Raw genomic sequence first — 14,141 nt, forward strand, 5'->3', positions numbered from 1 at the left:
AAAACTGGAAATCCATTTGCACCAAAATGAATCTGAATCCCTATCTCTCGCCGTGCACAAAAGTTAACTCAAAATGGATCAAGGAGCTTGATATTAAATCAGAGACACGGCATCTGATAGAAGAAAAAGTTGGTTATGATCTACACGCTGTGGGATCGGGCTCCAAATTCCTCAATAGGACACCCATAGCGCTAGAGTTAACAAATAGAATCAACAAATGGGACTTACTCAAACTAAAAAGTTTTTTCTCAGCAAAAGAAACAATAAGAGAGATAAATAGGGAGCCTACATCCTGGGAACAAATCTTTACTCCACACACTTCAGATAGAGCCCTAATAACCAGAATATACAAAGAACTCAAAAAATTAGACAATAAGATAACAAATAACCCAATCAATAAATGGGCCAAGGACCTGAACAGACACTTCTCAGAGGAGGACATACAATCAATCAACAAGTACATGAAAAAATGCTCACCATCGCTAGCAGTCAGAGAAATGCAAATCAAAACTACCCTAAGATACCATCTCACTCCAGTAAGACTGGCAGCCATTAGGAAGTCAAACAACAATAAGTGCTGGAGAGGATGCGGGGAAAAGGGCACTCTTGTTCATTGCTGGTGGGACTGCAAATTGGTGCAGCCAATTTGGAAAGCAGTATGGAGATTTCTCGGAAAGCTGGGAATGGAACCACCATTTGACCCAGCTATTCCCCTTCTCGGTCTATTCCCTAAAGCCCTAACAAGAGCATGCTACAGGGACACTGCTACATCGATGTTCATAGCAGCTCAATTCACGATAGCAAGACTGTGGAACCAGCCTAGATGCCCTTCAATAGATGAATGGATAAAAAAAAATGTGGCATTTATACACTATGGAGTATTACTCTGCATTAAAAAAATGACAAAATTATAGAATTTGGAGGGAAATGGATGGCATTAGAGCAGATTATGCTAAGTGAAGCTAGTCAATCTTTAAAAAACAAATACCAAATGACTCCTTTGATATAAGGGGTGTAAACAAGGACAGGGTAGGGACGAAGAGCTTGAGAAGAATATTTACAGTAAACAGGGATGAGAGGTGGGAGGGAAAGGGAGTGAGAAGGGAAATTGCATGGAAATGGAAGGCGATCCTCAGGGTTATACAAAATGTCATATAAGAGGTAAGGAGGGGTAAGTCAAGAGAATACAAATGGAAGACATGATTTACAGTAGAAGGGGTAGAGAGAGAAAAGGGGAGGGGAGGGGAGGGGAGGGGAGGGGGGATAGTAGACAATAGGACAGACAGCAGAATACATCAGACACTAGAAAGGCAATATGTCAATCAATGGAAGGGTAACTGATGTGATACAGCAATTTGTATACGGGGTAAAAGCGGGAGTTCATAATCCACTTGAATCAAACCGTGTAATATGATGTATTAAGAACTATGTAATGTTATGAACGACCAATAAAAAAAAAAAAAAGAGCTTGATAAAACTAAATGGGTAGTTTCTCCCATCCTGATGCAAAAAAAAAAAAAAAAAAAGTCCATCTAGAACCTCAGAGAATGACCTTTTTAGGAAATAGGGTCTTTGCAGATGTAAGCAGTTGAGGTCATGTTGGGTTTGAGAGGCACAAGATCCCATAACTGGTGTCCTTGTAAGAGGCCCTATGAGGCCACCCAGAGAAGGAGTCTGTGGGGACATGGGGGCAGAGATGGGAGAGACACAGTTACAAACCAAGGAAGACTAGGAATTGTCATCAGCCACCAGAGCTAGGAGGAGGTAAGAAGTCTTTCCTTAGAGCCTGGGAGGGAGCACAGCCCGGCCGACACGAACACGTTCCTGTGGACTTCAGCCGGTACCTTTGTGGTACTTTTCACAGCAGCCTAGGAAACTAACACAGCAACTCTGAAGTTCATCCGAGAGACCACAGGTCCACCGACAGCTAAACACCCTGTGAGATGCACACCCACCAAGAGGTTGGTGTTGGAGCAAGAAGTCAAACAGAACACCCGTCAAGATATAGAGACAGTGCTCCTAGGAGCCCTTAGAACTGACTGTGGCATTTGGTGATGAGACGTTGGCTCTGTAGGAAAAAAGACGGAGTTCCTCTCTCACACCATATATAGAAGCTGCATTCCAGGTGGAGCAAGGACCTTTTAAAGTTATAAAGCTAACAAGGACAAGGGAACTTGTGGGGACTCGCTTGAGGACATGCAGGGTGCTGTGGCTTGGATGGGCTTGTCTCCCAAGAGGCCATGCTTTGGGAGCTTGGTCCCCAGTATGGTGACAACCTGGGAACTGACAGAATTTTTGAGAAGTGGGGTCTAATCGGAGCCCCTTGGAGCTTTTCTTTGGCCCCAGGGCAGTCCCCTAAGAAGGTCCTTACAAAGCCTGCACCCGTCCCCACCCAGCTTTCTGACTTCCTATGTTGAGGTGTGTGACTCTGCACCCACCAGTGTCCCACCCTTGCTATCCAGGACCCTCAAAAGAACTGAGCCACTGCAGGTGCCCTGCCCTTGAACCTCCAGAACTGTGTGCTAAAGAAAACCTCTTCCTAAGTCATCTGCCTCGGGTATTTCGTTGTAATAATGCAAAACTGACTAATAGAGAGGGACTTACACAAAACTTCAGAAGCAGAAATTACAAGGAAAAATAATCTTGGTTTCATAAAATTTAAAGATTTCTGTTTAATCCAGGACCCTGTTATGGTTTTGATCTGGATTGTACCCCAGAAAGCTCATGTGTTGGAAGTATGCTCCCTAATGCAGCAAGGTTCAGAGGTGGGGCTTTTAGGCAATGACTGGGTCAGGGGGGATCTGACCTCATCAGTGGATTAATCCATTTGATGGATTTGATATAGACGGACCACTGAGACATGGGACCTAACTGGAGGAAGTAGGTCCCTGGGGACACACCTTAGAAGGATTTATCTTCTCCCCTGACCCTCCCCGCCCCCACCTCTCTCTCTCTCTGCTTTCTTGCTGCATGCTAGCAACAGGAATGGGTCTTAAAAACAGATTACTTCCCGGTTTGGTGGAGCATGCCTGTAATCCAGAGGCTTGGGAGTCCAAGGCAGGAGGATCACAAGTTCAAGGCCAGCCTCAGCAACTTAGTGAGGCCCTGAGCAACTTAGCAAGACCCTGTCTCAAAAAAAAAAAGGGGGGGGGGGGCTGGAGATGTGGCTCAGTAATAAAGCACCCCTGGGTTCAATCCCCAATACAAAACAAACAAACAAACAAAAAAAGCTAAAGAAAAAAAGAAGAGCCAAATATATAACGCTAATTATTTACATAAATTAAAAATACATGCTCCCAAAATACATTGGCTGGAGACATGCATTAAACACACCGGTGTGGTTGCCCATGGGGAGGAGGGGATGTAAAAGGGAGCTGGGGAAATGGGAATGAATGTATAAATATACTAGGAGAAGGATCTTATCTTGTGTAGAATAACAATGATAAGTCAATCACTGAAAGTATTTATTAATCTCATACCAAATGTAACTCTTAACCTAAGACAGTAATATGAATGTTTTCAATGTAGTTTTATTACAGGAAATGGTGCTGGTTAATGTGTGAAAGAAAATTGTGTTTGTGTTTTACAATCTAAACTAAGATTGTTATGTTGATAATGTTTAACCCATTGACTATGACATCACTGACTTTGATGTATTTAGCCAAATCAATATAAAATCTATTGAGACTCTCCAGGAGCAGGCAAATCATTTCTTCCTTGAAGGTTTTTATGCCCAATTTTGAAAGAAATGATGAAACCCACTGAGCAAAACCTGTTAAATGACATTATAGCATGGAAAAAGGAAATATGAATGACTTTCATTGTTAATATTTTTATTTAATGGTCATTACCTTTTGTTTTGTTTCTTATTTTTTTTTTTTAGTTGTAGAAGGACAGAACACCTTTGTTTTTATTAATTTATTTTTCTGTGGTGCCTAGGGTCAAAGCCAGTGCCTCACATGTGCTAGGCTAGCACTCCACCACCGAGGCGCAATACCTTTTCATTGTGGTAAAATACATACAACATAAAAGTTACCATTTTGACCATTTCCAGGTGTGTAATTCAGTGGCATTAGGTATACTGTCATTGTCCTACAATCATCACCACTATGCAATTCTGGGACTTTTTTTTATAATTTTTTTTAATATTTATTTTTTAGTTTTCGGGGGACACAACATCGTTGTTTGTACGTGGTGCTGAGGATCCAACCCAGGCTGCACGCATGCCAGGCGAGCGCGCTACCGCTTGAGCCACATCCCCAGCCCTTTTTTTTTTTTTTTTTTTAATCATCCCAAACTGAAGCTCTAATCATTAAACTCTGTCCCTATACACTTGCCAAGTCTCCTTTTCCCCCACGCCCTTTGTCCGGGCTGATTTCGTTTTGCATCTTGTTCGGGTTCACCCTGGTTGTAGCACGTGTGGGAATTTCCTTGTCTAGATAGCAGGGTGGCTTTCCCCTGTCATCTGTCCAGACGTTTGAGCTGTTTCCACATTTGGACTATCGTGAATAGCACTGCCGAGGACAAGAGTGTCACTGCCTGTTCAAATCCCTGTCCCTCTGGATGGATCCTTGAGACCTGCACAGCTTTATGTAGAAATAATTGATGCTCCACCTCCCTCAAGAGAAGCAAGAATTCAAACCTTCATCTGCACGACTGCAAAGGTCACAGAGGTCGTTTACTCCTGTGCCGACAGGAGGTGCTGGCCTGGGCGGGGTGCAGGGAAGGGCCCCACTTTTTCCTGGCACCCCCTTTTTGTCCCTTTTGAGTTACTTTCTGTGTGCACGGTTTGCCTCTCCCTGCGCTCCCCAAGGTCTGACGCTAGTTGTCGGCGGGAGTAAGGGGCGCGGGCGTGTGGGGCCCAGGCGGCACCCTCGGGCTCCTGGGCGCCCTCACTCTGCGATCCCGGTGACGGTGGGCCCTGCTCCGCAGCCGGAGCCAAGCATCTCGGTCCGGGCTCCACTGCCCGCCTGCGCTCGCCGTAGGAGCAGGTCCACCTGCTCCCTGCGCCCGAGCCTGCATCGCACTGCCACCTGCCGGCTGGACGCGGGACGGCAGCCCGCAGCGCAGGTCCCCCAGACACAGTCCTGTTCCCCTACCCTGTCGCATCCAGAGCCCTGGGGGCCTGCTTCTGTCCCTTCCACAAGGTCTTCAGGCTCCTGACTTGGTGGAGATGAGCGGCGGTCCCGCCACCGTAGACGCCAATGCTTTGGGTTCCATCTTTCTATTTGTATCCAATAAACATTCGTTGAACTGATTTAAGGACAAAAGTGGCACACGGGGACATTTGTTTAAAAGGAAGGGATCATAGGAGACAACTATAAAACCAGCCTTAGCACATAAAATCTGAGCAGATGGAAGGCACGTGGCATTCTTGCATAGGACTATATTTACATGGTGAATAAATGATCAAGAGATAGGCATAGAAAAGACCTGGAGTGGGGAATCCGATTCCCTCAAGAACATTTTTATTTTTTTATTTTTATTATTATTTTTTAAAAATATTTATTTTCTAGTTCTCGGCGGACACAACATCTTTGTTGGTATGTGGTGCTGAGGATCGAACCCGGGCCGCACGCATGCCAGGGGAGCGCACTACCGCTTGAGCCATAACCCCAGCCCCCCCTCAAGAACATTTTTAAACCATACAATATAATATCTGTGAAGAAAGACATAACCAGATGGCTGGCACTAATAATTCAGAAATAGATCCCATCATATGAGAATCTGTTAAGAAAGGGAGTGCTCCAATGTTAAAAAGGAAAAACCTTAGACATTGTTTAATTGGGCAGAAAAAAGATTCATGAATCAGGGAGCTGAAGACCAAGAGCAGTTCAGAGAGTTCAGTTCACAACATAGGTGGGAATATTTCTAGCCAAGAAAAGGCAAGTGACCTGCAGAAATGGCCTGATTGGCTACTTATTCCAACATGTCTTGGAAGTTTGCAGCTGGTAACTGGCTGGAAGCTCAACTGCTGATTGGTGGAGACTCCTTGTTATAAGATCATACTCTTCAGTTGGGCAGGCTGGTGCACACCTGTAACTCCAGAGGCTCTGGAAGCTGCAGCAAGAGGATTGCTAGTTTTTCAAAGCCAGCCTCAGCAACTGAGCAAGGCCCTAAGGCAACTCAGTGGGACCCTGTCTCCAAGTTTAAAAAGAAAAAAAAAAAAAAAAAAAAAGGCTGGGGATGTGCTTAGTGGTTAAACACCCTGGGTTCAATCCCTGGTACAAAAAAAAAAAACCCAATAAGCAAAGTTAATAAAGAAACAGACTGGGAAAATGAAAATGCTACCTGCTATATAAAGGACAAAGGACCTGTGTTAGCCAGCTTTGCATTATGGTGAGAAAATCTCTGTGATAAGCAACCTAATGTTGGCTCCATTTTGAAGGTTTCAGGGTCGGTTGGCCCCATTGCCTGTGGTGGGCAGCCCATCAGGGCAGGAGTGTGCGGCAGAGGAAGCTGCTTACCTCCTAGAAGCGGAGCCAGAAGGCGCAGGTGACTCCATATGCCCTTCCAGAGTACAACCCAGTGACCTCACCTCTTCCTACTAGGCACTGCCTTTTAAGAGTTCCCCACCTTCCAACAGTTTCACAGGCTGGCAACCAAGCCCTTTAACCCATGGGCCTTTGAAGGACACATAACCAAGCCATGGCAGGATCATTCTCTAAAATACAGTCTATCTTATACCAGGAATGCACAAATTTGCAAAAAAGACATCCCAATTTTTAAAATGAATAATATGAACAGAAAATTCACAGAAAAGCAATTTGAATGGCCATTTAACATATGGGGGAAAAAAAATGCCTGGCCATACTGGTGGTTGGATAAATACCAGACAAAGCCACAGCACAGCACTACTTTATATCCCAGAGGGCAGCAGGGCAGCTGTAGCTAACCCACTGCAGGGCTTGGCTTCAGCCTTCTGCAGGGGCTCGGCTGGGCAGCTCTGGCTCAGGTGTCTCGTGAGGCTCTAGGTACGATGTCCACTGGGGCTGCGTCATCTGAGGCTGGATGGGCTGGAGGACCTACATCACTTGCCTCATGTGGATGGCAAGCTGGGGCAGGTTGTTGGCGGGAAGCCTCTTTCTGTCCCCCACAGGCCTCTCCAAACCCTTGTTGGGTGGCAATGGCTTCCTCTAATCTAAGAGCTACAGTGTGAAGTTGTAGTGTCTTTTATCACCCATCTGGCAAGATGCACACCACCATCTCTTCAATACTGTTGGAGACACAGGAGCGTAACCCGGCATAGGGGCAGACCACAAAAAAATGCACAAGCTGGAGGCTCTGCAATAGCTGGCAGTGATCTTGGAGGCTGGCTCTGTGATTGCAGCACTCTCAATGTAAAATGCATTTCCTCTTCCCCAAGGCTCCCCAAAGTCACATCCCATCAATTATCAAATGGAGCCCAAAGTGTCATCAACCCAAGCAGGTCCAGCTGTGGGTACGGTGCCTCAGGTCTGGTTGCTTAAGTATTAGTGGCTTGTAACTCTTTTGATCTGAAGATCGGAGTTAAAGAGGTGAGTAACCTGCTCTCCACCCACGGGCTCCAGGGACTGCCCAGCGCCCATGGCAACGGGTGTGGGAGAGACCAGCCTTAGTGGCTAAAGACGCCAGAGATCAGAGGGGAGGGAAGGAGAAGCAGGTAGGAGGGTAGAGGGGGAGCCTGGCAGTATGAGACCCTCTGAAGGCACAAGACTGCCGCAGTCTGGCTGGGCACAATTCAGGAGCCACTTGTCAAAAGAAACAAACTTTATTTTTAGAACCACACACGCCAAACAAAACAGCTCCTCAGGAAAACCTTCAGAGCCCAACTGCCACCACCGGCTTCCCACCAGCCTCTCAACCTCTCCCTTTGTTTTTTACTAAACAACCCTGAGCACAAGCTGCTTTCCCCAGCTGCCCGGTCATCTCTGCACACAGGGAAACCCCTGGGGCCTGGCGAGAGAAGACTCCCCAGAGAAGAGTGATGCACACAGGAGCTGAGTCTGATGCTCCTCTCCGAGTTCTTTTGCCAAACATCCATCTCCTGTTGTAAAAGCTGAAGCTGGATGGGCTGGGAGCACTGGGTCCACACAAGGCAGAGCAGCTGGAGATGGGAGAATCCCTAGAAGATGAGCCCCATCTCTGACCACAGGCATGGCTAACCTCCAAATTTGGCAGGCAGAGGGAAGAGCTGCAGGGATGAGTGTTAGAGTAACAGCACAGTTGGTGGCTGTCAGCAGAGGTCAGCATCCTCCTAGCGTGAAGGATGCGAAGCTTGAGGGCTGAACCTGGGCAAAGTAACTGCTTTTCAGTTACTTCTTCTGAAAATGCGAGCACCTTCAGAAGAACTTGACGGTACTCACACACTGCATTTTATCTATAATATCCAAGTTTCAAACAAAAATGACTAAACCTGCAAAGAGAAACATAAGCATGAACTTTATATTCAGCAAAAAGCTACCAAATGATGCTACAAGGCTCAGGTGTAGGAAACAGCAAAGACTTCAGAGTTGCTATTATAAGCATGGTCAATGAATTTAAAATACAAATAATTGCTGGGTGCAGTGGCACATGCCCGTAATCCCAGCAGCTCAGCAGGATCACAAGTTCAAAGCCAGCCTCAGCAAAAGGAAGGCGCTAAGCAACTCAGTGAGACCCTGTTTCTAAATAAAATACAAAATAGGGCTCGGGATGTGGCTCAGTGGTCGAGTGGCCCTGAGTTCTATTCCTGGTACCAAAAAACAAAACAAATAAATACCAAATAATTAAAGGAAAACATGCAATCTATGAAGAAATTGGGAATATAAAGAGAAATAAAAACCTTAAAATGAAAATCCTATGGTTGAAAACTCTAGTAACTGAAATGAAGATTTTGCCATGTGAGCTTGTCTTGGTGTGTTCAGGCCGCTATGCTAGAAGAACAGTAGAAACTTAAGGCAGTTGTGGAGGTTGGAAGTCTATTATGGAGGCACCAGCAAATTCGCTGGCAAAGTCTGTTTCCTGTTCACAGATGGCACCTTCTTCTTTTTTTTTTTTTTAATATTTTTAAAATGTTGATGGACTTTTCTTTTATTCATTTATTTTTATGTGGTGCTGGGAATTGAACCCAGTGCCTCACACGTGCTAGGCAAGCACTCTGTCACTGAGCCCCAGATGCACCTTCTTGCTGTGTTCCCACCTTCTGGCGAACTTTTGGGTCTCTTCTATAAGGGCAACAATCCCGGTCACCAGGGGCGCCACCTCCTGAGCTGTGCACTTGCACAGTGCACACCTAACACTGCTGCTCTGGGCCAGGTTTCGACGACGTGGTTTCTGGAGGAGACACATTCAGACCTCAGTGCCCGCTTACTTGGGTTTCCTGTTATATGGGGCCAGACTCACTGTACTGGACGCAGCAAGCATGTAAATGAGGGAAGCTTGGGAGAAGCAGGTGGAGGGAAAAGAAAGGGGAGTCATGAAAGAAGCTGGCAGTAGGGCAGGGGAGAGAGAGAGGGAGGAAGAGAAGGAGAGAAGGAGAGGGAGGGGGAGAGGGAGGGAGAGAGAGAGAGAGACAGACAGACAGACAGACAGACACAGGCAGCTCAGGCCCAGCCCAGCAGCCACTCTGAGGGTGTGTGTGGCGGGGGAGGACATTAGTTCTACTCCCAGAATTACAAAGCAAGTGAGCAGTTCAAGACACCTGGCAGGGCAATGTGCTGGAGTCCCCAACCCCACAGATCCAGTGGGTCTTTGCCCCCATGGCACGGTGGCCTTTTCTACGTAGCACGTTCACAAGCCCCTAGCCAATTCAGTGGAGCTGAGTGGGCAAGAGCTCAAATACGATCTGGAAAGCACATCCCTGAGGCAAGGGGACTGTGATGTGGCTTTGGCAGAGGAGCAAGCTATTATCAGGAATAATCGCCAGTTACACACTCCACGCTCCTGGCCTGGAGTCCGAGATCTCGGCTCTGCTAGTGAGAGGTGACAGGTGCTGGTGCATAACTGGGCCTGGCCCAGTCGAGGTTACTGGGATCAATACCAGTCTTATTCCAAATTGCAAAAGAAGTCCCCAAGAGTAGGGGAAGAAATTTTGCATTGGTGGGCACGTGGACTCTGGGGAGCTGGGCGCTCAACTCTGGCACTGATCTTCATCCACGGCTGAGCGCGAGCCCAGGAAAGAGGACTCTTCAGCCACACCCCAGTCGAGGCCAAGCTCTGACAGGCAGCCAGCCACCGCTGTGTTCCCTGTTCCTCCTGGGTCCACCCGGATGATGACAGTCCCTTTCCCACAGGGATGCAGAGAAGCCAAGTGAGGGGCCCACAGAAGGGGTCAGTGGGCACCCAGCTGTCATCAACCACTGTCACCATCTTTTAGTAGAGTCATGATTTAAACACCAACCTCATCTTTCCTCCAGGCCACCTGGCGTGTCCTTCTGCGCTCCTGCCTTACACCAAAATGTGGGTGGCTGGACCACCGGGAGCATCCCCCGTGGGTAATGCCAGGTCTCATGCTGATGTCAAATATCCAGGGCACATTTTGCGAGAATGATTTTATTTTTAAGCATCGTATATACATTTATAAGTGTATATCTGGTGTGTTCTATGTACACAGATTAGGCAGCTCTTCAGGGACAACATTGAGTGCCTACTGAAAAATAATTTTCTACAAGAGTAAAGTGTGGAAGATCACAGACCAATTTAGGAGACTAAAACTACACACGGACATAAAGAGCAGATTTGGCTCCAGCTTGGTACAAACCCTGGCATCTTCCTCCACTGGAGTGGAGATGTCCTGGCCACTGAGGGGTTGATGGGCCTCCAGCTGCCACCTCCACAGTGCACTTAGTCTCCTTGCCTCACAAGAACATCAGAAAGATCCTCTGTTCCTTCTAGCTTTAGGTTCTGAGGGAAGATCAAGCCAGATGTTGGTATAATGAGAATAAACAATCATGAAATAAAATCTAATTGCAGTGACAAGATAGTGATTACAAAGAACAAGGTCTGTCCCACAGTCAGAGGACAATTAAACCACGGCAAGTGTAATTTGCATGATCAAGTTGGTTCCTGGTCCTTACCACCTGCAGGGGATAAAGCAGAAAGCCAGCCTTCTCTGGCTCTGGTTCCTGCAACACCATCACTGCAAAGGGCCCATGATCTGGGCTACGCACCTTGAAGGAGCCGAGGAAGCAGAAGGGAGGCCACCAGGATCCATGACATGCCACCTGCACCTCCTCCAGCACCCGCTGCCACACAATCCGTCTCTGCCTCAGCCGTGGCAGCCATCCTGCTCCCGTCTGCATAGGCCACCCCAACTCTCCTCCCACCCATCACCCACCTTCTCTCACCTCCATCCCAGATAGCTTTTCCCCTCAGGCCTAAATAACTGTCCAAAGCCTTTCCTACCTAATGTCACTAACATCCCTGCCCCTGTGCACTGAGAGGCGGAGCTTAGATCACACCTTGCAGGATCTCAGCTCAGCATCTGCAAGTCACTCAGGTTAAGCCCACCAGCCAGCCCTGGAGGCAGAGGGCCCGGTCCATCCCCGCACCCCGAGCTGCACCACACTGTGTGTCTGAGGGGAGGCTTTAACCAGGGCAGTAGATGAAGAGTCCAGAGGCAGAAAGGCTAGAGAACAGCCAAGGTCACGCTCTGCTGTGAAGGGTTTTGAGAATGTTCCTCTGGGTATCTCTAAACTCTGAGTTATCACAGACCCTACGGACTACCGTCGTAAATGTCATGGCCAATGTTACAAACTTAATCTCAAAAGTCCAAAGCCAGGCCCCAGCACACTGCACAAAGCCTGGGGAGGGAGCAGAGCTGGGGGCAGAGCAGTGGGGGCCGCAGCGACCCAGTCAGAAGTGCTGCCCGCCGTAAAGCTGCTCTCCAGGGAAGGGCAGATTTCTGGGCAGACACTCGACCTAGGACTGATCCTTGGACTGGGGCAATTGGGTGAAATCAGTAACACTCTTGTGTTTTTGAGATGGAGTCTCACTGTGGTGCCCAATTGGCCTCAAACTCCTGAGCTCAAGCTAGCTTCCCCCCTCAGCCTCCTGAGCAGCGGGGACTGGAGGCTGCTAAGCTTTTCAATGGGACTCAGAATGGTTTCTGGGCCTGGGAGGCACCCTCTGCTCTAGGATCCTGGGTGCTGGAAGGACACATCCAGTAGATCCGCAGGTGCTTCCCTCCAAGGAGACAGGCAGGATGAGATTCTAGCCCCGCCTGACCAGCCCAGCCCAGCCCAGCCCAGCCCAGCCACGACGCTTTTCAATGTCAGACAAGTGGCTTGCTGCCCTCAGATGGGGAATCCTCCTCAGAGCCACATGCAGATTTCTTACTGGAGAAATGGTAACTATGTATCTGTTGTTTTCTTCACAAGCTTCCATCTGACATTAGATAGCTCAGAATGTATCAGGACAAATTTCCCAGAACACCTCCCACAACCTGGGGCAGGTCCAGAGTGACTGCCACCCTTCCCTTCACAGGCTTCTGAACAGGACACAGCACCTCTCCACAGAACCAGTCGCCATCCGCTGTCTTCCCACCCAGCAGCCATGGGAGTTCAATGCTCCCCGGGTGATGGCCACCCACAGGGGCTGGGTGCATCATCAGTCCCTCTTGGGAGCTAAGCTGGGTTCTTCTGTTCAGGCCTCAGTTTTGTTTTGTTTTGTTGCTGAAGTGTGGGAGACTGAACCCAGGGGTGTTCTACCACTGAGCTACAGCCCCAGCCCTTTCTGTGGTTTGAGTCAGGGTCTCACCAAGTTGCCTAGCCTGGCCTTGAAGATCCACCCACTTCAGCCTCCCAAGTATCTCAGATCATTCATGGGTGTGTACCCTGCACCCAGCTCAGTGGCTATGGAGCAACAGGCAGCACTGCTGGTTAGCCCTGGAGACAAGCAGGGCTCAGGCCTGGCTCAGGCTCTCCTGAGCTTTTCCGGTTCTCCACTTGAAACCACAACTAGCTCTGCCAACTGGATAGTTTCCTCTTCAGTGAGGTCGTGAGCTTAGGAATGAGCAAGAGAAAAACAGGCCCAGACTCCCAGTGGCGGTGCACCTGGGGTGGGGGCAGCTGCACTACCAGGCACCCCGACCCTAAAGGGGAGCTCTCTCTGGCCTGGGCACGGAGCCAATCCTCGAGGCTTATTTCACGAGGCCAAAGGTCACATGTTGGCATGCAGGAGAGCTCGGGTGCCTCCTCCACACCCCACTTGTGCTTTCATTCCACTAAAATCTAACGGTCCCTCCCAACCACACTTCAGTGTTCTGACCAGCACCACCCTCCAGGGTCCACCACTCCCTTGGGCAGGGCACCATCCTAAGGGAGATTTAGAGGCCGAGGTGGTGGGACACGAGGACACCTGTGGCACCCCAGCCCAGGAGTGGTGTCACCCCACATGCCATGGCCCAGCCTATAGCCCTGGCCATGCCAAAATTCATGGGTGTGGACCAGCTGGCAGGGGACCAGGATGCCAAGGGTCCAGCAGTGCCCAAGCTGTGGGCTTCAGAAGATGGCACCCTCTGCTCTCGACTCCCCAGCTGCCTAGCTGCAGCCCGTGTGGCACAACCAGGAGCCTGCCACGCTGAGCCAGGAGCACCTGAGAACCCCTGCTCATGACAGAGAGCTCCTTCCCAGGCCTCCTTGCTGTGCTCAGCTCCACTCTCCTGGCCATTCCCCCATGTTTGCCCCTTCCTGCGGTGGCTTCCTGTCACTGTCACCATGTTCCTGCTATGTCTTCCACATGTCCTGACTCTGGCTCTGAGAGGGGCTGGCTTTGAAGTGTTTAACGCCCAGTGAAGGACAAAGCATTTATGTTCCTGGGGACAGGGACTGCTCACGATTTCATCACGAGACTTCCCCATTTGTGCCCTCAGCACTGTTTCCACTGCAGGTCAGATCTGATGGCCTTTTGTGTGGATTCAGGTGTCTGGTTAATCCTCTGAATTGAAGGTGCGGTGTAATCAGGATCCCCGACCGGTGCCCATGGGAGAGCTCATGAGAAGCCCCCCACCCCCACTCCGCGTCACAGAAACAGCACACTCAGGCTCTCCGCGCTGCGCCGGGCGACCTACCTTCTCATTGGCTAAGTGCAGGAGGCAGGCAAAGGCCAGAGGTATAGAGAGGTTCTGGGCCATGAGGGGAGGCAGGCTGGAAAAGAGGGGCAGTGTTAGTAGGTCCCTGCTC

At 49.0% G+C, this 14,141-nt stretch overlaps 1 protein-coding gene across 1 annotated transcript in view; it reads right to left on the reverse strand.

Annotated features, from left to right (window-relative positions):
• Positions 1-10,530: 10,530 nt before the first annotated feature.
• The window catches only part of Ncaph (non-SMC condensin I complex subunit H), a 28,084-nt gene continuing 24,473 nt past the window's right edge, over positions 10,531-14,141 (reverse strand). The window contains exons 16-17 of the mRNA XM_026414080.2: positions 14,030-14,105; positions 10,531-10,863 (exon numbers count right to left, since the gene is read on the reverse strand). Of these exons, the coding sequence (XP_026269865.2) occupies positions 10,804-10,863; positions 14,030-14,105 (136 nt within the window). The 3' untranslated portion in view covers positions 10,531-10,803. The remainder of the gene's footprint in view (positions 10,864-14,029; positions 14,106-14,141) is intronic.

Source organism: Urocitellus parryii, assembly GCF_045843805.1.
Source record: "Urocitellus parryii isolate mUroPar1 chromosome 12 unlocalized genomic scaffold, mUroPar1.hap1 SUPER_12_unloc_3, whole genome shotgun sequence".
Lineage (NCBI taxonomy): Eukaryota > Metazoa > Chordata > Mammalia > Rodentia > Sciuridae > Urocitellus > Urocitellus parryii.